The 22878-nt window shown below is 33.8% G+C and overlaps 1 protein-coding gene across 1 annotated transcript; it reads right to left on the reverse strand.

The window, feature by feature from the left end:
• Positions 1-21728: 21728 nt before the first annotated feature.
• Positions 21729-22595, reverse strand: LOC139521645 (uncharacterized). The gene has a single exon (XM_071315129.1). It carries the CDS (start codon positions 22593-22595, stop codon positions 21729-21731), a length of 867 nt encoding a protein of 288 aa, XP_071171230.1.
• Between the last annotated feature and the right edge of the window lie 283 nt (positions 22596-22878).

Genomic DNA, 22878 nt, shown 5'->3' on the forward strand with positions numbered 1-22878 from the left:
TTTTTTCTTTTGATTACTATTCTTGTACCAGTTTGGTAATTGAGTACTTTTTGTACCTCAAGATTGAATGTTAGACATTGAAGTGAAGGATTTAAAGTTTCAAATGGCTAAATGTGTTGTCCTCATCAATATAGGGTGCCAACATTGACCTTTTTCTTGCTGATTCCATACCGGCATGCTATTTTATTCTTTTTGGACCATAGTTTTGAGTCGACGGAGACTAAAAACTTTGTCGACAGAAATAAAAAGTGCCAATATTTCTTCTTTCATTTGATATTTAAGTACTGGTCTGATAAATGAGGACTTGAATGCCACATGCTGGAGTGTTTGACTTAATTTTTTTAATTTTTTTTTTCCCAAAAAATATTTCTATGTACAGAGTATGAATAGTTTTTGACTCTATTCTTCAAACAGGTGTAGAATGGATTTGAATAGAGATATTTTCTTAAAATTAACTGTTCCGAAAAGATGACAAGGCGATCTACAGAATGAAAAGTTATTGGTATCATTGAAGTGTACTGCCGCACTCTCCTACCTCACTGAACAAACATTTGTGCTATATTTTTTTTTTTTCATCTTTGCAAGTGAGCCACACATTTTAAATTTCACACACCTAATTCTGAGAGTGAGAAACGATGAAAAACTCTTTTGGACCGTGTCAAATTGCCGGCGTTTTTCTTCTTTCGTCGATTTTGTCCAATCACGTTTCATGTTGTTACTCAATAACCCCGCTAGATATACACGTCTTATATATGTTACAGTAAATAGGTGAAATTAGGAATTACACGTAATTACTAAGCATTTCAGTAAATACCTGTAATCACTAGCCAATTTAGTAATTACATGTATTTACTAGTTGATTCAGTGATTACTGGTATTTACTGATCATTTTTGTCATTTTTACAGCTATTTACTGACTTGATTTGTTTGTTTTAAAATTAAAGACATAATTCAAGATACCAAACCAGAAAGTAAAGGGATAGGGATTTTTAGGGCTCATACTTAAGGATTAAGGAATATAAGGCACATCAAAAGTGCATACTCTTTAGAGTTTGTGAATCGAAACTGGAAAATGGTGGTTTAATACGTTTTGAAACTCCATAAAAATCAGCATGCAAGACATAGATATCAATCCAAAATTTAGAAAGACATTTGTGGGAAGCTTGAAGTGATATTGATTTGAAAATTGGTAAAAAGTTTTATCCAGACAAGTTATAGATGAAGTTGGAGTTTTGTTTCAGGCTGATGATTTTGTGCAGAGTTGTGGTCCTTGAACTTTGAAAATTAACTCCACACTTACCCCTTATGCTTGTAAATATTGATTTCAGTATTGGTATTAAGTTGACAAATTGCAGATCAAGTTCAAATTTTGTTTATATCTGATGATTTTCTACATAACTTAAATATTCATTTTGTGGCATATATGACAAAAAAAAGCAATTTAAAGCAAACACTGATATACATTATAACACAATAATATAAATCATGATTGATGAATAAATTGAGTTAAAAAAATCAGGTGAGCGATTCAGGATCTTGAGAGCCTATTGTTTATATTAATTTTGCTTTTCAAGTTGCCCAATGACAAAAGTCAAATTCCTTTTTCTAAATAGTTCATCAGTTTTCCTAGTTTCTCGTTTTTATATAGGGGCACTGTTCTTTTTCCTAATTGAATGGTTTTACACTAGTAGTTTTGGGAGGCTTTTATAGCTTGCTGTTCGGTGTGAGTCAAGGCTAAGTATTGAAGGCCATACCTTGACATACAATGGTTTACTTTAAAAAAAGTTATGTTACTTGAATTGAGAGTTTTCTCATTTGCATTCATACCACATCTTCCTATATCTATTAACTATAAAATTGAGGAAAGTGTCAAAGCGACAACAATGACTTCTTCTGTCGGACATTTGTGATGAATCTAATCTTTTTGTGGATTGAATAAGTCACCTTAAAATTTCACCCCTTTTGTTGACATTATTTTCATTTTGTCGAGCATGCATGCGACTCTTATCGCAAAAACGCGAGACACAGCGAACCAACCTATGTTCCGTCATCAGCGGCTAAATTTTGATAACTTTCTTAAATTATCCTGGATTTCTACCTAACTTGAAAAGAAGCTTGTTTATGATCATAAGACAAATATTAAGAGGTAAATTAATCATGTAAAATGAAATCCTTTTTTTCCGCATTTTATTATACATGTTTTATTAACCAACTTACTACAATATGTATAGAAATGCCCATGCATTATAAAAGGAAAATTTCGACATCTGGTCATTATGAACGGAGAAATTGCTACAGCCAGTCATTACGAGATCTCAGTCATGCATTACGAAATCCACACCCGTGCATTACGAAATCACAGTCATGCATTATGAACAGTTGAAACGGGACATCGATTAAAACAAAATGTCGTTTATTTCTGTAAATAAGTGTGACATTTTTTTATTCTTTTTTAAACTTAATATCATAAAAATAAGTTTAATAAATGATGTTCATTAACATTGTTTTGTAACGACTTGAAACGGAAATATTTCACAGCCTTTTTCGAGAACGATTTTCGATTATTATCACTGTTTCATTTCCGTTGTTCAATCCTCAGAATGCAGACTTTACTGTCTGATTAATTCTTCCCAGCTACTTTTTATTTGCTAGATGAAATGAATTTTAATAGCATAAAATTAAGTACTTGGATGAGAAATCAGAAATTACATCTGACAGTCACAATGTTGACTAAAATTCCATGCGAAATTGAATGCGAAAAGACAAGTTGAAGTTCAGCTATGAAATTCCTTTTATCTTCTTCACGGTAAGTTTTTTACTCTTTGTTTAATCGAAGAATAAAACCATTTAATAAAAATGAAACGGGCTTTTCTGTATTGGTCCTGTTGTAGTTTGTGGATAGCTGTGTATAATTTTGGATCCGAGACTCGAAGACTGTTCTTGAATGAAGTTGCCTTTATAGTTGGTTAATAAAAGTATCAATATATGGACTTTTTCATATTGGCCCTGTAACATGCCCTTGATATTAATAATGGCCTCGGACAGTTGTAATGGCCCTCGGCGTTGCCTCAGGGCCATTACAACCATCCTTGGCCATTATTAACACCTTGGGCATGTTACAGGGCCAATATGAAAAAGTCCATACATTAATACTATAATATTGAACTTGTTTGTAGTTTTCATGTCATTTAACATTAACTTTTCACTATGACTGGGTTTCCACCAAACTTGGACAGAAGCTTGTTTATGATCATAAGATAATATCTTGAAGTAAAGTTTGTAAAATAATACTTTTATCGTATATTACTTATAGCTGATCTTAGTTTTTTTCCAAGTTAACCATGTTAACATTAATTTACATTCAAAGAGGTCCAATTATTAACTTGCAAGTGCACAAGTCATCAACCAATGAACCATGTTTCTCAGCATATTTAACAAAATAGAACCAGTGAGATTGCCTGCTAAAAGTGAATTCTAATATCATTATAATTAATGACTTTACAACACAAAAATCATGTTTAATTTGCTATATATTTCGTAGCTTATGCACCAATATCAAAAACAACACTTTAGGTTGATCACTTTCGAAGAGTATTCACTGATCTTCTAGTAGGTATTACCACAACTTTTGATCAGCTGACCATATTACAACAGTGTTTTAACAGTTTGTAAATAGGTGTAAAAAATCATTTAAAAATTAGTAATTACTTGTAATAACTGGGCAGTTTTAGGAATTACTTGTATTTACTAAGTTCATCGGGAATTACATGTAATTCCTAAATTTTAGTAATTACATGTAATTCCTAATTTCAACTATTTACTGTAACATATACACCAATTACTGCCGCTTTTTGTCACCTTAGGTATACAACAAAGTTTCAGCCTTAAGGTAGTAAATTAACAGAGATTTTGTTATTCTTGTGGGGAAAATGCAAATCTTAAAAAGAATTTGGCAGATTTTTTAACCAAGCTGATTACTGAAATAAATGTAGAATATGTCTATTAACCACAGATGCCCCTGCTTGAGTAAACTTCCACATATAGATGCAGGATTCGCGTAATTTTGACCGTTTTGTGATCATAAGCATTGTGAATAAGTTTCAAAACATTTGGTTGAGGCAAATATAAGTTAGAGAACCGAAACAATAGATTTAGCAGTTTTCCTAACTCAAGGCTCCGGGTTGACATTTGTATCATTGGTACTCGTACCACAACTTTTTACATCTAAAAAACTCATGAACAGTGACGCCATCGGGACCCAATATCGAACTTAATAGATCTGTGTTATGGGGTAATGTGAATCGCGTATAAAGTTCCTAACATTTGATTGAGTCAGACTTATTTAAGAGAAAGGAAACGAAAGAGTCAGCACTTCTTATGTATTTAAAGGGACATGATAACTCTTGAACGGTAAAAGTGACACTTAAAAATTTAAAATTTGATTGTGTGTTGAGGTGGGGATCCCGCTTACATTTTCAACCCCGCCTTATTCGGTATGTATGTGCCTGGTAAGTCAGGAGCCTGTAATTCAATGAATGTCGTTTTTTATTTGTTACATACTTGTTTTTCGTTCATTTTTTGTACATAAATTTGTTCGTTTATTTTCTCGTTTGAATAATTTGTTTTACAATGTAATTTCAGTGCCTTTTATTGCTGACTATATGCGGTATTGACTTTGCTCGTTGTTGAAAGCTGTATATGACCTATAGTTGTTAGTTTTTGTGTCATCTGGTCTTTTGTGGAGAGTTCTCATTGGCACTCATGCCACATAAGGGGAAGGGTTGGGATCCCGCTAACATGTTTAACCCCGCCTTATTTTATATGCACGTGGCCATTTAGTTTTTCGTTTATTTTTTGTACATAAATTAGACCGTTTGTTTTCTCGGCTACATTGTATAATTGTTAATTTCTGTGTCATTTAGTCTCTTGTGGAGAGTTCTCATTGGCACTCATGCACCAGCTTCTTTTATATAGTGTGTATAAGTTTTGTAGTATTTGGTTGAGGCAAACTAAAATTATAGGAGAGCGGAACCCGTTTTTATGGGACGTTCGGGACAGACGGACTAGTGTAACTCTTTATGCCCCTAAATCATGGCGCCAACACAGAAGTTCTGACTTTATTTTTGGCCGAATGATTATATGCATGCCCTTATCAATGACTGAATGAATATCAAATTTGACAAATTTATTGTACATAATTATACATTTTATTATATTTTATAACTTTTTTTCCAACTAATTAAAGCTTACCAACTTATAATTTTATTGATCACCACTTTCCTTTATATGTCTTTTAACATTCTGTTTTGAACAAAAAGATTTGTTACATATACTTCACATGTATTTCTTTCAAATCTGACATTATTAAAAAGCCATTAAATAAAATTCAGTCGAACTTGATAATAAATGTGCAATCAAATATATATAATTATTATGCAAGTCGTCAATTGGTCACATATCGTTAGCCATATAAACATATAAACAACATGTCCTAATTGGGTGGTTTTAAAACTTCTAGCAAAGGCGGATCCAGGGAGGGGGGGGGGGGGTGCCTTGTCCCTTTCGTGGGAAAATTTTGGTTGATTATATAGGGAATCATTGAAGCATGACTGGAGCGGGCCTCCCGTAGGAAAAGTTCTGGATCCGCCACTGTCTAGACATATTTACGTAAATAAGGGATGAGTAAAGGAAAAAAAACCAAAAGAAAACGACTTTTCCTTATCAAAATAATTAAAATGAGAAGATAAATACCTTATAGCTTCCTTTACCGTCGATGCTAAAATGTTTAATGTTATAAAAAAAATTTAGCGTCTTTGACCTACTTTACCTTTTTATTCGGAGACTTGTGGTTATCTTCTGTTATGTTCAACGGGAACATTAGAATGATCTAGAATAGAACCCAGATGGAACCAAGAAGTTGAGTTGCCTTTACCAAACAACCCGGATGTTGAACCAGTTACCATGGTTTCAAACCAAAGAACCAAGGTTCAGAACCAGAAAACCCAGACGGAACCAAGGTTTAGAACCAGAGTGCCCGGATATAAACTAATTGCATTCGGAATTCTCAACGGGTTGTCTGATCAATCTGAAAAATTCAGGGCAGATAGATCTTCACCTGATAAACAGTTCAACTCCATCAGATTTGATCTGAATAATTTGGTGTTTCAGTTATACGCCAAAAACTGCATTTTACCCCTATGTTCTATTTGTAGCCGTGGTGGTCATCTTGGTTAGATGGCCGGGTCATCGGACACATTTTTCAAACTAGATGCCCCAAAGATGAGTGTTGCCAAGTTTGGATTAATTAGGCCCAGTAGTTTCAGAGGAGAAGATTTTTGTAAAAGATTACTAAGATTTACGAAAAATGTTGAAAATTGACTATAAAGGGCAATAACTCCTGAAGGGGTCAACTGACCATTTCAGTAATGTTGACTTATTTGTAAATCTTACTTTGCTGAACATTATTGCTGTTTACAGTTTATCTCTTTCTATAATTATATTCAAGATAATAACCAAAACAGCAAAAAATCCGTAAAATTACCAATTCAGGGGCAGCAATCCAACAACAGGTTGTCCGATTCATCTGAAAATTTCAGGACAGATAGATCTTGACCTGTTAAACAATTTTATCCCCATGTCAGATTTGCTGTAAATGCTTTGGTTTTTGAGTTTTAAGCCAAAAACTGCATTTTACCCCTATGTTCTATTTTAAGCCATGGCGGCCATCTTGGTTGGTTGGCCGGGTCACGCCACACATTTTTTAAACTTGATACCCCAATGATGATTGTGGCCTAGTTTGGTTTAATTTAGCCCAATAGTTTCAGAGGAGAAGATTTTTGTAAAAGCTAACGACGACGGACGACGACGCCGGACGCCAAGTGATGAGAAAAAAAAAGGGACGGGACTGTAGTTTTGCCAATTGGTCAAATCCGTTATCGTTGGTGAAAATGATATTCATAATGGTCAACACGCTCGTCCGTACAATTTACAAAGGGAAACATGATAGGAAAAACAAGCCTTAGAATATCGTATCAACTGGGAGAGGTTTGCTACATATGAAGGTGCTGTCGAAATTTTGCTACATATATATAGAAGTTAAAAGATAAAAAAATCGTGATATTAAACTAATCTATTTCAAATTGATAAACTTTATTTAATCAACTCATATACTAAATTTGAGGTAATTTTTAACGAATGTATAGTTTATACACATACGCATGATAATATAAAAGATAAGCTCATAATTCGAATAATGTGTGACTTATATACAATGACATGTAAAGTTCTGATTGAAACTAAGAATGAATTATCAACAAAGCAAGATGCATTTTAGTACAATATATACATTGTACTTGGCAAAATAAACACAATGTCCTGGTTAAGATAATGAATAGCATATAACCATGCACAAATAAATGAATGAACATAGATTGATTACAGTATAAGAAAAACAGACCAAAACACAAACACTTAACTACAACCACTGTACCATGAAAATGAGGTCAAGGTCAGATGACACCTAACAGTTGGACATGTACACCTTAAAGTCCTTCCATACACCGAATATACTAGACCTTTTGCATAAAGTATCCGAGATATGGACTTGACCACCAAAGCTTAACCTTGTTCACTGATCAATGAAATGAGGTGAAGGTGAAGTGAAAACTGTCTGAGGGGCATGAGGACCTTGGAAGGTACGCACATACCAAATATAGTTATCCTATTATTTATAATAAGAGAAACCTTAACATTACAAAAAATCTTAACTTTATTCAAGTAGTCACTGAACCATGAAAATGAGGTCAAGGACATTGGACATGTGACTGACGGAAGCTTCGTAACATGAGGCATCCATATACAAAGCCGATGCCGGATCACTATCCCTATGTCGAGCGTTCTACGACAAAAACACACAGGCTCGATAATAAAATGTATTTGTTCTTTTAAAACGTAATTGAAAGAAGCATTGCAAAAGTCGGATAGATATAATGGAATATAGCTAAATTTCTTATTGAAATCGTCAATAACGGAAAACTGAAAATGAGCATTCTATAAATTTTCCTAAGTTTTTTAAACTAGGGAGTGACGATTTTGCCGACGCCGTCAAAAAAGAAAATATGCTATTTTTGTCGTCTTTGATTTAAAAAAATATCTTAATTAAAACGAGCAAAATATAAAAAAAAAAGAAGATGTGGTATGCTTACCAATGAGACAACTATCCACAAAAGACCAAAATGACACAAACATTAACAACTATAGGTCACCGTACGGCCTTAAACAATGAGCAAAGCCCATACCGCATAGTCAGCTATAAAAGGCCCCGATAATACAATGTAAAACAATTCAAACGAGAAAACTTTCGACCTTATTTATGTAAAATAGCATATTTTGATCGGCACCGGTAATATAGTTAACTTGATGTGTTGCCGGTACTTTGTAAAGAGTGAATGTTAACTTTAGAAAAATACTACGAAAATATGCATTGTCATAAAAGAATTAAATTATTATTCGACATTTGGTTGAAGAAGATAAGTGTAACAATATTTGAGATACATATAATCGTGTAAAAACATTTATGAGTCCAAGTGAAAGTAAAAATGTGTAAAAAAAGGAATAAAAATAGAAACTGTTGTGGATCTATTCGTAGCGATGAACTCATATAAAAAAAAAGTGTATGAAATTATTTCTCAAATCATTCTAATTTGATACATGTATGTGCATAAGAATAAATCTCAGATTTTTAAAGTATGCTGTAAAACAAATGAAAGATAAAAATCTTAGAGCATAAAGATTAGGAAAAATAGCCACTGCCTTTTAATTATTACTTTGTCTAACAAAAAGGTTTTGGAAAATGTAAAAAAGGGATTCATTCACGAACCATTTAAATGAACTTATTTCATTTTCACAGGCGACTATATATGTCATGCACTTTAGGTACAAATGGAGAGAGAAGTACTACATATAATGTCAGTAATGTTTGAATGGCAGTATTTAAAGAAACTAGCGTTCATTCAAATGTTTAATTCTAAATATTGATTTGAGAGTAAATATAAAAAAAAGATTCGGTTGGATCACCAATGAGACAACTGTCCTCATGAGACCAAAAAACACAAAAATTAACAACTACAGGTCACCGTATGGCCTTCAACAGTGAGCAAAGTCCATACCGCATAGCCGGCTATGAAAAGCCACGAAATGACAAATACAAAACAATTCAAACGAGAAAACTAACGGTTTAATTTATGTATAAAACAATAAACGAAAAATAAATACGTAACACAGCAATCATGTATTCTTCCGGAATGAAAAAGATATTTATGAGTGCACGTTTGGTTCTTGTGTCTGATGACTTTTATACAAATATAAAATGTTCTATGATTATAAAGTACATGTAATGCTATGTACTGTCTATACACATTGTTTTCTTTATTGTATTTTTATTCTTTACTGACTTTTACTTCTTTACTAGAAAATGAAATTTTCTGTGTGTAAGTAAATCACGGGTTTTCTTTCGATATAAAAAAATGATGTGGTGTGATCAACTATCCTCATACATCTTTACAACGGTACATTGCTAGCCAAGATATTTTACAGCTTTCAATCTAAATTCCCTCTGACCAAAAAAATCATTTATGACTTTAATTTAACTTAGTCTATGCTATAGAATTATGTTTGGTTACGCAGTCTGCCGATTTATATTTTGTTAATATCAATGCAGAAAACGAGAATACGGGCCACTTATAAATGAACCGCTTATGTGCAGCTTAAACTTTAATTGTAGTAAGTTTCTGTTAATAAAGTTTAAAAACAAAACAATAAATATGTACGAGATGCAAGGAAGATTTTGTAAAAAAAAAATCTAGTGGTGAAATTATTTTAGAATTACTAGAACGTTAACGTTATAGAAAACAATTCTACGTTACGCGCAAATGGCTAAAATACCATTGTACCATAGTCTTTTCTGACGCCCTGGAAAATTATACAAACACAGTTACAAGACTAATGGTTATCATTTTATGAACTACACTAGTAAGGGATCACACTACAGTAATTTCGTAAATTTCTGAGACAGGACCGTTTTTAACCCTTCGTGGCCATACTCCAAATTTGGGTCATGAATTTAAAATTCAAGTAGTGGTTTGGTCCAGGTAAAAAAGTGAAAAATTAGCATTTCCGAAGCTGTCAAAAGATTTCAAGACCCCCTTAACATAAAATTGTCCATATTTTGAGTTAGAGCCGATGAAGTTTTGGTTTTACCTTATATACAATTATCTTTGAAATATGGTTGATTTAAGATAACATCTAAATGAATTATCAAAAAAATGGTGAAAGATATAATTTGTTCTAAAAGTAGTAAAACACAAGTGTAAAAATATTATTGAGAAAGCGCAGGTTGGTGTTTTTTAATTTTCATTTATTGTCTAAAAGAAATGCACTACGAAATAACTGTTCATGGTCTCGGACCAGACAATTTGTTGATTTCATTGTAGACCTTATTTGTGTTAATGATCATACTGCTGACCTTCAGATGTGCTGATTTCATTGTAGACCTTATTTGTGTAAATGATCATACTGTTGACCTTCAGATGTGTTGATTTCATTGTAGACCTTATTTGTGTTAATGATCATACTGCTGACCTTCAGATGTGTTGATTTCATTGTAGACCTTATTTGTGTTAATGATCATACTGTTGACCTTCAGATGTGTTGATTTCATTGTAGACCTTATTTGTGTTAATGATCATACTGGTGACCTTCAGATGTGTTGATTTCATTGTAGACCTTATTTGTGTTAATGATCATACTGCTGACCTTCAGATGTGTTGATTTCATTGTAGACCTTATTTGTGTTAATGATCATACTGGTGACCTTCAGATGTGTTGATTTCATTGTAGACCTTATTTGTGTTAATGATCATACTGCTGACCTTCAGATGTGTTGATTTCATTGTAGACCTTATTTGTGTTAATGATCATACTGCTGACCTTCAGATGTGTTGATTTCATTGTAGACCTTATTTGTGTTAATGATCATACTGTTGACCTTCAGATGTGTTGATTTCATTGTAGACCTTATTTGTGTTAATGATCATACTGCTGACCTTCAGATGTGTTGATTTCATTGTAGACCTTATTTGTGTTAATGATCATACTGTTGACCTTCAGATGTGTTGATTTCATTGTAGACCTTATTTGTGTTAATGATCATACTGTTGACCTTCAGATGTGTTGATTTCATTGTAGACCTTATTTATGTTAATGATCATACTGCTGACCTTCAGATGTGTTGATTTCATTGTAGACCTTATTTGTGTTAATGATCATACTGGTGACCTTCAGATGTGTTGATTTCATTGTAGACCTTATTTGTGTTAATGATCATACTGCTGACCTTCGGATGTGTTGATTTCATTGTAGACCTTATTTGTGTTAATGATCATACTGCTGACCTTCAGATGTGTTGATTTCATTGTAGACCTTATTTGTGTTAATGATCATACTGTTGACCTTCAGATGTGTTGATTTCATTGTAGACCTTATTTGTGTTAATGATCATACTGCTGACCTTCAGATGTGTTGATTTCATTGTAGACCTTATTTGTGTTAATGATCATACTGTTGCCCCTCAGATGTGTTGATTTCATTGTAGACCTTATTTGTGTTAATGATCATACTGCTGACCTTCAGATGTGTTGATTTCATTGTAGACCTTATTTGTGTTAATGATCATACTGCTGACCTTCAGATGTGTTGATTTCATTATAGATCTTATTTGTGTTAATGATCATTGTTGTGAAAGTACAATTTACACGACGTAACGTCATATTTATTCCCGTACTTTCACTTTCCCATTGTTGACGTCAACTTCCGCCGAGCAATTGTTTATATGGTTTTGAAGAGCGAAGTTGATATACACCTCGAACGAAGAATAAGAAGATTGATATTTGACTTGATATATATTTTATAAAAGGTAAACAGCATACATTTTACACATTTTACACACTGTATTATTTTACTGATCTCCGCATCAGGTTCTAAATATATACTTTGCCCTATTTATAGATTGTAGTTTCCCCTGTTAAATTTAGCGCGATCGGCAATTCAAACACGTTAACGTTGGTTGTTCATTTGTTATTATTCATTCGCGTATTCCTGTGTGAATAAACTGTGTTGTATATTTATTGTGTATTATAATAAAGTATTGTATTTTTACATGTTGTTTGCATATAAACGTAACTGCCGTATAAAGTTGTGGTAATTGTTTAATGAGACAAATACTTGTTGTGAAGCCCATGTATGATTTTACCCGCTCGGACCCGTTTGTATTATAAATAGTAAGTTCACAACAACTGGTGACAGCCGTGGGATTAATTTAAAATTCGTGTTATTTAAAGATTGCAAAACTTTTCAAAGCAGTTTTTAGCTTTTGGTTTTGTTTTCTTCGTTCGGAAACTTGTCGTGATATTTTACCGAATTTAAAACTTTTTAAAGCTGTTTTAGCTTTTGGTTTTAAGTTCACGTGATCCTAAATTTCTAGACTTTGTAGGGCATATTTTGCTTTAGTCTATGAAATTTGTCCTTTTGTCCCGCGTTTCCCGCGTATCAAAACTTTTCAAAGCATTCATTGGCTTTTAGTTTTGACCCTTTCCCCTTTACTTCGCGTTATTTTGATTTCAAAACTTTTCAAAGCGTAGTTTGCTTTTGGTTTTGAAATATCGTGTTCCGCTGATTTGTAAGGGTTTCAAAACTTTTCAAAGCGTATTTTGCTTTTGGTTTTGAAATATCGTGTTCCGTTGATTTGTAAGGGTTTCAAAACTTTTCAAAGTGTATTTTGCTTTTGGTTTTGAAATATCGTGTTCCGTTGATTTGTAAGGGTTTCAAAACTTTTCAAAGCGTATTTAACTTTTGGTTTTGAAATTTAACTGTAGGGCTAGCATTACTTCTAGACTTTTTATAGCTGATTTAGCTATTGGTTTTGAAGGTGTGTTTTTTTTTGTATATGATCGTTTTCGGTATTTCAATAAATATTTCAAATCCATTCAAGGTTTTATTAGCTTTTAGGTTTGAAATTATTCAGACGCGAATAATATTGAGTAAACCGTGGTTTAAGTATCGTGTTTATATATATAATTTCGACTTTATTGCAATATTTACATTTGAATAAGAATGATGCTCAGAAGTCGTCAGTTACCTACGGTTCAAAGAACTAAAAATTTATATGAACCAAGAAGTTGTTTAGGTTCAGTATCGGATTCACACATATTGAATAAAAATCGGGAAAACGTACCACAAAATTCAGCAACAAATGATCATGAAGTTGAAACAATGACCCGTGTTTCTGGAGGTAATACACCAATTTTCACTGATGAAAGTACCATGCCAAGACATAATGATAGTTATAAAGAAGAAGAAATAACCGCAATGAGACAAGGGGATGCAATTCCTAGATGGGAAATGAACAAAGAGGCTCATCAAAGTACCTTACATACTGACAATAGGCGACCAAATAATCAAAGTACAGAGTATACTGTTCCATCTGAAAATAGAGAAACATATCAAAGAACTTGGAGTACTGGTCACTCAGATAACAGAGATGCATATCAAAGTGCATGGAATACTGATCACTCAGACATGAGGGAAAATCCAAGTACTTGGAGTACTGATCACTCTGAACGACGGGAATTAAACAGAACATCTGGTCAAAGCAATAGAGAACATCAAAGCACTCACAGCACTGTTGAAAGGGAGAGGTGTGAAATGAATAGACATGAACAGCAGAGAATAGACTATTCTGAAGTGGGCAGATATCAGTATGTTGATAATTATCCTGATCATAGACAGTCGTCATCTCAAAATTCTGATAGTACGCATCATGAAAGATTTATGGGTTACCCAGAGACTTCCACAAGACATTCAGAATTTCTTAGAAATATGCCTGATTATACACATACCAAAAGTAATTATGCTGAATCTCAGACATATGTTCCGTCAGAAACTATACAACCAGTTAGAGGAACAGAATATCCAAGAGCAGCTGCTGATAATATGTACTCGAGATATGAGAGACCTCGTTGTCCAGAAAATGCATATTCCAAGGTATCAAATATGAGTCGTATGTCATCAAATGAACCACAACATAGACTTCCTTTTTATAATGGCAAAACTGAATGGGAATCATTTTGGTGTCAATTCCAGATCATTTCAAGAAGTTACGCTTGGGACAATCAGAAGCAAGCAACACAGCTGTTATTATGTTTGCAAAATGAAGCTTTAAACTTTGCTTCAAGGCTTCCAAATGCAGTACAGACAGATATTTTTAGTTTGTTTGTTGAGCTAAGGAAGAGATTCGGTGACAATATATTACCATCAACACACAGAGCAGCACTCCAAGATCTTAATAAGCAGAACAAAGAAAGCCTACAAGAATTTGCTTATAGAGTTGTAAACCTGATAAGTAAAGCTTACCCAGAAATTAAAGGGACTCAGCTATTCGAAGAATTGACTGTTGAACATTTCCTTTATGGTCTTAATGATGAAAATATGACGTATGATGTTATAAGCAAGCAACCAAAATCTATTGATGAAGCTTTGAATATGGTCATGTGGCATGAAAGCTGTAGATCTAGGAGTGGTAAAAGACATAAAACTTCAATACGAGAAGTACAGTTCGATAGCCAGTGTGAAGAAAACGATATCAGAAGGTTACACCAAAAACAATACGTAACTGAAGAAAGACTTAACCAGTTTGGCAGAGAACTCAAAGATTCTATTATTGAGGGAATGGCTAATTTAAATAAAAAAATGCCTAGTTTGCCAAGTACTAACAGTAATAATTACCAGCAGTCCAATTACGCAAAGAAAACGGAGAATAATAACAATAGGTGTTATAATTGCAATGGCGTTGGTCATTACAGACGTAATTGTCCATCAAAACAAGATAAATGGGAACCAAAGAGAAATAGCCATTATGGAGAAAACCAGCAAAGAGATGCATATGCACCAGTCAAAACACCTTTCGATCCTTTAAACTAGAAAGGGCTGTGCCTGTAGGCCAAGCCATAGCCCCAAAGAGTAACGAAGTAATTATTGAGAAAAGACAACAATCTATTCCAAAGAAGGAAATTGAATGTTTAAAAAGAAAATTTGCAACCTCAGAGAAAAACTCTTCTGAGAAACATCTAACTACTGAAGGTTTAGGCCCTTCAAGCAGTGATGTTAAAATTATCAGTAAGAAATCAGACCAATGTAGCAAGAATGAACATATTGAAAAACCAGTTTTGTCCAGAGTTGATGCTGTGAATCAGTATAGAGATGATATGAATGAGAAAACTAGTGCTTTAACTTCCGGAATTTTACCAGAGAAACACTTTGAAGACAACGAATCTTCTGATGATAGTGTTGATGGAGAAAATAGTGTATGTATTAACAGAGTTGAATCAGCAGTTATTCAAACGTCTGTTAGAATAAATGATTATGAGTTAAAAGCGGTAATTGACACAGGTGCTGAGGTCACTGTGCTCAGTGAAAAGGTTTATAGGAACCTTGCAAAAGAACATCATCTTGAGTTGAAGACAGCAACGCATGGATTGTTAGTAGCTGAAGAGGGGAAAAAGATGTCAGCAACTGGTATTACAGAGATAGAAATGAGTTTAGGGCCACTGCGTTTTACTTGGCCAGTATACGTAGCACCCTTGAATGACGATTTGCTTCTTGGTTGTGATATTATTGATGAATTGGACATCACGGTAAATACAAAACGTGGATTTCAAATAAAAGACATTTGGTATCCATGTATAGTAAAGAGAAGAGAAAGTAACAGACTGTTGAAGTACCACAGTGGACAAAGGGCGGATGCGCACCAGCAAGGTGGATCTTTGAAAGAAGAGGGGAACAGTTATCAAAGAAGTGATAAAGGCAGAGCCAGAGGTGGTAATGGACATTACAACAGAGGCAGTGATAGACAATGCAATCAATGGAATAACCAAGGCAATTATAGTGGACGGTATAACAGAGGTAATGACAGACAAGTTAATCAGGGGAATAACCGAGACAACTATAGACAAGAAAACAGACAACATAACCAAGAAGAGAGACCACAAAGAAGTGAATTTGCTAAAACTCTAAACAACCAGAAACCAAATGTAAAACACCTGAACGATATGACAGAGGCACAAAGTTATATCAATTCCAATGACAGGGAAAGACCTAAAGACAAAAACCATGATGATCATATGAGAGATTCTAGCTCAGACAGGCAAGATAGATTGAGACCAAAAGACAAAAAGGATCATACCTGGGATCCAAGTCCAGATAAAAGCCTACCTAAACACTGCATACAGTATAATATTGGTTCTTTTACTGATGCTGCATCAAAAGACCAGTCAAATGAAGTACAAAGTACAACCGTCGAAGGTCCCCAAGGAATTGATATGGACCAACAAGTTCTTGATAATCAAACTATGGAATGGGATGCGCAACAAGACCAAGGTCAAATTTTGTACTATACAAACCAACGTGAACAAGATTACAGACCTCAACACTACAACAGAGGAAAAGGTCAACAACGACAAGGATTTAATGAAAAATTGGACAACTCTCTGGGTCAAGTGAGAGATCCGAAGCATCATAGGTACAACAAAAGACAGTATGACTATCACAATCAAGACAGAGGTCAACAGCATCAGAGTAAGGATGATAGAAGAGATATTTATGACAGAGGTCAACGCGTACGATATCAAGGTTTTTCTAACAACAATGATAGTTACCAGCAAGATCCAATACAAGGATACAATAGAAGAGACAGGAGACAGCAAAGATCATGGGGAGAAAAGTCAGACATCCATCTATCAAAGGCACTATCATTTATTTTAAGACATGATGCAGAAAGACAGGGATATAAAATGATGCCAGGAGGTTTTCTTTATGTTGATGAAATTTTAAAAAGGCAAAGCAATCTACGGGATTATAACCATGAAGATGTAAAACGAATTGTGGAAACAAACGGCAAGAAGAGATTTTATATGGAGCCAGATAAGGAAACTGGAAAAATGAAAATCAGAGCAAACCAAGGACATAGTATTGACGTAGAGGATCTTGAATTAAAACCATTATTAAATGCCAAGGAAGTTTCTATGATTATCCATGGAACCTCCTATAATTCTTGGGAGAAGATAAAACACACAGGTTTAAGTAGAATGGGAAGAAACCATATCCACTTCGCGGCAGGAGAACTAGGAGAAAATGGAGTCATCAGTGGCATGAGACAATCCTGTGAAGTAATGATATTTATAAATCTAGAGACAGCTTTAGCAGATGGGTTCAAGTTTTTCCGTTCAGCAAATAATGTAATACTTTGTGCTGGAAATGAAGATGGAGTTATTCCACCTACATACTTTGTAAAGGTCCTTGCCATGAAGAGACAGCCAGAAGAGGAAATAATCCAACCATCGCCACAGAAGAAGAGAAGACTGGGAAAAGAAAATAGGAAGATACAAAGTGTGGTGTTCTTTCCGAACAAGTCACCTGTTGATAAACTGTATAAATAAATTTGACAATGTTTGAACAATATATATTTATATGTTGATGATTTATTGCTTTATGATTTAAATGTGTTGATATTGCTATGTTTTAATTGTTATGAATATGCATTTACAGAAGAGGTGATTTTTGAAATTTAGAAATTATGCATATTGTTTATTTTTCATGTCGTTATTGTTGATGTTGTTTTTTTTTAACTGTAAATAAGGTACATATAGGTAATGTTTTAATTTCGAGGGCGAAATGATTTTTTGAAAAGGGGGGGCAGTGTTGTGAAAGTACAATTTACACGACGTAACGTCATATTTATTCCCGTACTTTCACTTTCCCATTGTTGACGTCAACTTCCGCCGAGCAATTGTTTATATGGTTTTGAAGAGCGAAGTTGATATACACCTCGAACGAAGAATAAGAAGATTGATATTTGACTTGATATATATTTTATAAAAGGTAAACAGCATACATTTTACACATTTTACACACTGTATTATTTTACTGATCTCCGCATCAGGTTCTAAATATATACTTTGCCCTATTTATAGATTGTAGTTTCCCCTGTTAAATTTAGCGCGATCGGCAATTCAAACACGTTAACGTTGGTTGTTCATTTGTTATTATTCATTCGCGTATTCCTGTGTGAATAAACTGTGTTGTATATTTATTGTGTATTATAATAAAGTATTGTATTTTTACATGTTGTTTGCATATAAACGTAACTGCCGTATAAAGTTGTGGTAATTGTTTAATGAGACAAATACTTGTTGTGAAGCCCATGTATGATTTTACCCGCTCGGACCCGTTTGTATTATAAATAGTAAGTTCACAACAATCATACTGGTGACCTTCAGATGTGTTGATTTCATTGTAGACCTTATTTGTGTTAATGATCATACTGCTGACCTTCAGATGTGTTGATTTCATTGTAGACCTTATTTGTGTTAATGATCATACTGCTGACCTTCAGATGTGTTGATTTCATTGTAGACCTTATTTGTGTTAATGATCATACTGCTGACCTTCAGATGTGTTGATTTCATTGTAGACCTTATTTGTGTTAATGATCATACTGCTGACCTTCAGATGTGTTGATTTCATTGTAGACCTTATTTGTGTTAATGATCATACTGCTGACCTTCAGATGTGTTGATTTCATTGTAGACCTTATTTGTGTTAATGATCATACTGTTGACCTTCAGATGTGTTGATTTCATTGTAGACCTTATTTGTGTTAATGATCATACTGTTGTCCCTCAGATGTGTTGATTTCATTGTAGACCTTATTTGTGTTAATGATCATACTGCTGACCTTCAGATGTGTTGATTTCATTGTAGACCTTATTTGTGTTAATGATCATACTGCTGACCTTCAGATGTGTTGATTTCATTGTAGACCTTATTTGTGTTAATGATCATACTGCTGACCTTCAGATGTGTTGATTTCATTGTAGACCTTATTTGTGTTAATGATCATACTGTTGACCTTCAGATGTGTTGATTTCATTGTAGACCTTATTTGTTTTAATGATCATACTGTTGACCTTCAGATGTGTTGATTTCATTGTAGACCTTATTTGTGTTAATGATCATACTGCTGACTTTCAGATGTGTTGATTTCATTGTAGACCTTATTTGTGTTAATGATCATACTGTTGCCCCTCAGATGTGTTGATTTCATTGTAGACCTTATTTGTGTTAATGATCATACTGTTGACCTTCAGATGTGTTGATTTCATTGTAGACCTTATTTGTGTTAATGATCATACTGCTGACCTTCAGATGTGTTGATTTCATTGTAGACCTTATTTGTGTTAATGATCATACTGTTGACCTTCAGATGTGTTGATTTCATTGTAGACCTTATTTGTGTTAATGATCATACTGCTGACTTTCAGATGTGTTGATTTCATTGTAGACCTTATTTGTGTTAATGATCATACTGCTGACCTTCAGATGTGTTGATTTCATTGTAGACCTTATTTGTGTTAATGATCATACTGCTGACCTTCAGATGTGTTGATTTCATTGTAGACCTTATTTGTGTTAATGATCATACTGCTGACCTTCAGATGTGTTGATTTCATTGTAGACCTTATTTGTGTTAATGTTCATACTGTTGACCTTCAGATGTGTTGATTTCATTGTAGATCTTATTTGTGTTAATGATCATACTGTTGCCCCTCAGATGTGTTGATTTCATTGTAGACCTTATTTGTGTTAATGATCATACTGCTGACCTTCAGATGTGTTGATTTCATTGTAGACCTTATTTGTGTTAATGATCATACTGCTGACCTTCAGATGTGTTGATTTCATTGTAGACCTTATTTGTGTTAATGATCATACTGCTGACCTTCAGATGTGTTGATTTCAGTGTAGACCTTATTTTTGTTAATGATCATACTGCTGACCTTCAGATGTGTTGATTTCATTGTAGACCTTATTTGTGATAATGATCATACTGTTGACCTAAAGATGTGCTAAATTTTTGGTGCTGTTCTTTGCTGTCTATTTGGCGTGTACTAAAAATATCCGTGAGTCAACACTGAGTTTGAAGGTTCGAACCCCGCTCGTGCGGTTGCACTCTACTCCAATCTTAATTGACTAGTATTGTCTTTTTTATTATCGAAGGTCGGTGGTTTTCTCCGAGCATGATGTTCCCATCAACTTTTAATGTAAACCAGCATAACATATTTCTAGATCTATGCATTTCTTTGGTATTCATTTAGGTATAGTAGAATAACTGTCTTAATTTGTTGATAATTATTATTTAATATTTTTTTACGACACATAGGACATACCGGTGCTGTTTAGAGGCAGTGAACTTACATTTGCGTAAGAGAAGATGATAATATGGACATTAAACACTTTAGTTACGATAGTTATAACGTTCTGTGTCAGACTAACATTGTTTATGATATGACACGATCACAAACAAATATATATAATATATTGGTAAATTTGATGCTGTCACGTATACATATTCATGTACGTGTACATTTTCACAGGAAACTCGTCAGTAATTGCTTATATTAAATATTTCGTAATCCCAGATTTCGTAGACGATTTTAATAGGGACATTCGTCTAAACTTGGCCGATTTCGTATCCTTATCTAAGGAGAGTAGAGAATTCTACCGAGGATTGCCGAATGGATTTAGGGACTGACAAATTATATAGACAAATATTGATTGTTGATGACTGCATGTTGCCTTTAATGTGTATTTTATTATGGCATTGAACTGCTGTCACCTTATACATGTATATGTATCTCCGTATTTTCAACATAGCCGAATGAACCCTATATACTTTTTCATCAATAAACGCTGGTCTCATTTTTTTGAAAATGTGCATGCGTGATTTATGAGTAAATGATATAAAATTATTGTCATCAGTAATCTGATAAAACAAAGTACTACTAGTTTACTTAAGTACGCTATTCTTTATCGTTATATCTTTGTCTGTATATTGTACAGCTATTCACAACTCGCTAATGATCGTGCAATTTGGGATCTTTAAGAGAGGGACACTTGGTATTTAACACTTGTCTTTTATAGTTTCAGGAATTTTTTTATTGCATTTTTCTGATAGGTTACTTTTATTTCTACTGTACTGTACTGTAAATATAAAAATGAAGATGTGATATGATTGCCAATGAGACAACTCTCCACCAGAAACCAAAAGGACACAGAAATAAACAACTATAGGTCAACGTATTATTATTATTATTATTATACAATATTTATATAACGCATTATATAATTTGAAAAATTACCCTAAGCGCTTAACATGAATAAACAAAAAATAAGATACATAAGGTAAAAGCAAAATATACAATCACATAAATACAATTTCTGAGCAGTGGCGTGTAAAATGAAAACATTGATTGTCGGTTAAATAGAATAATATAAAAGAATGTACAACCCACACAAAAAATATCAAAAATTTAAAATTAATCAAAATGAAAGAAAAGTAAAAAGTTTCAAAAAATAAAAATGAGTTAAGAAAAATTTAAAATTTCCTCTGTATAAATTTAAAATAATGATTATCATTAAACCACAGTGACTCAAGTATTAAAAATTATTAAGTAAAAGTTCACAATACAATCAACTGGTAAAACAAATTGTTCATAAATTTCAAAATTTACAAAAAATCAATGAAAGCACTTCGGAAAAAATATGTCTTAAGATCCTTTTTATAACGTCAAGAGATTGTTCATTTCGTAAGGATGAATGTAAGCTGTTCCAAAGAGTTGGTGCGGCAATATCGAACCGTCGTTCACCATAGCGTTTTGTCCTAACATCGTTTGGTAGTCGTAACAGCATATGCTTTTCACCGATCGCAAGGCTCTACCAAGTTTGTAATGTTCAACTAATTCCTGTAGGTATGATGGTGCCTTGCCATGAATTGCTTTAAAAATGTACAGCAGGAGTTTGTACTGACAACGAAAATGAACCGGTAACCAGTGCAATGAAATGAGAACAGGTGTTATTGAATCGTATTTTCTCTTGCGTGTTATTAGCCGTGCTGCTGTATTTTGCACACGCTGTAGTTTTGTCATTACACAGCTATTTGTTCCGTATAACAGCGCATTACCATAATCTAGTCGTGATGTAACGAGTGAGCACACTAGAGTCTTACATGCCTCATCTGTAATCAGGGATCTAATGCGACCAATATTTCGTATCTGATGAAAACATGCTTTTGTCGTTGCATTAGCTTGTTGTTCCATGCTGAGTGTTTTGTCAAAATAAAATCCAAGATTTTTCACACAAGAAGCATCAGTCAATATAGTTCCATCGAATGTTAGTTGGAAACTAGATAGTTGCTTTAGTTGTTGTTTTGGTGCAAACACAATTAATTCGGTTTTGTCTTGGTTTAATTTAAGCATGTTGATACTCATCCATGCACTGATATCTGACAAACAGTTCTCAAGACGATTGGAGAGGTCCAACCAGTCTCCAAGAGGTTTAATGACTTGATACACTTGCGTGTCGTCAGCGTATGAATGGTAAGACATCCCATGTCGCCTGCAAATTTCTCCGACTGGTTTGGCAAACATACAGAAAAGTTTTGGTCCCAACACAGAGCCTTGTGGTACACCAAAGCCGAGTCTGATATCATCCAATTGTACCGATCCGATAGAAACACGCTGAGTTCTATCTGTCAAATATGATTTCAACCACAACAGTGCCTCATCGTACGGCCTTCAACAATGAGCAAAGTCCATACCGCATACTTAGCTATAAAAGGCCCCGAAATGACAATGTATACAATTCAAACGAGAAAACCAACGGCCTAATTTATTTATAAACAATGTTTCCCTAGCACACGAATGCCCCATC

The sequence above is a fragment of the Mytilus edulis genome, chromosome 4 (genome assembly GCF_963676685.1).
Source record: "Mytilus edulis chromosome 4, xbMytEdul2.2, whole genome shotgun sequence".
Classification (NCBI taxonomy): Eukaryota; Metazoa; Mollusca; class Bivalvia; order Mytilida; family Mytilidae; genus Mytilus; species Mytilus edulis.

Bases quoted from the DNA above. Each gene is read 5' to 3' on its own strand.
- LOC139521645 (XM_071315129.1), bottom strand. From the start codon at position 22,595: ATGTTTGCCAAACCAGTCGGAGAAATTTGCAGGCGACATGGGATGTCT.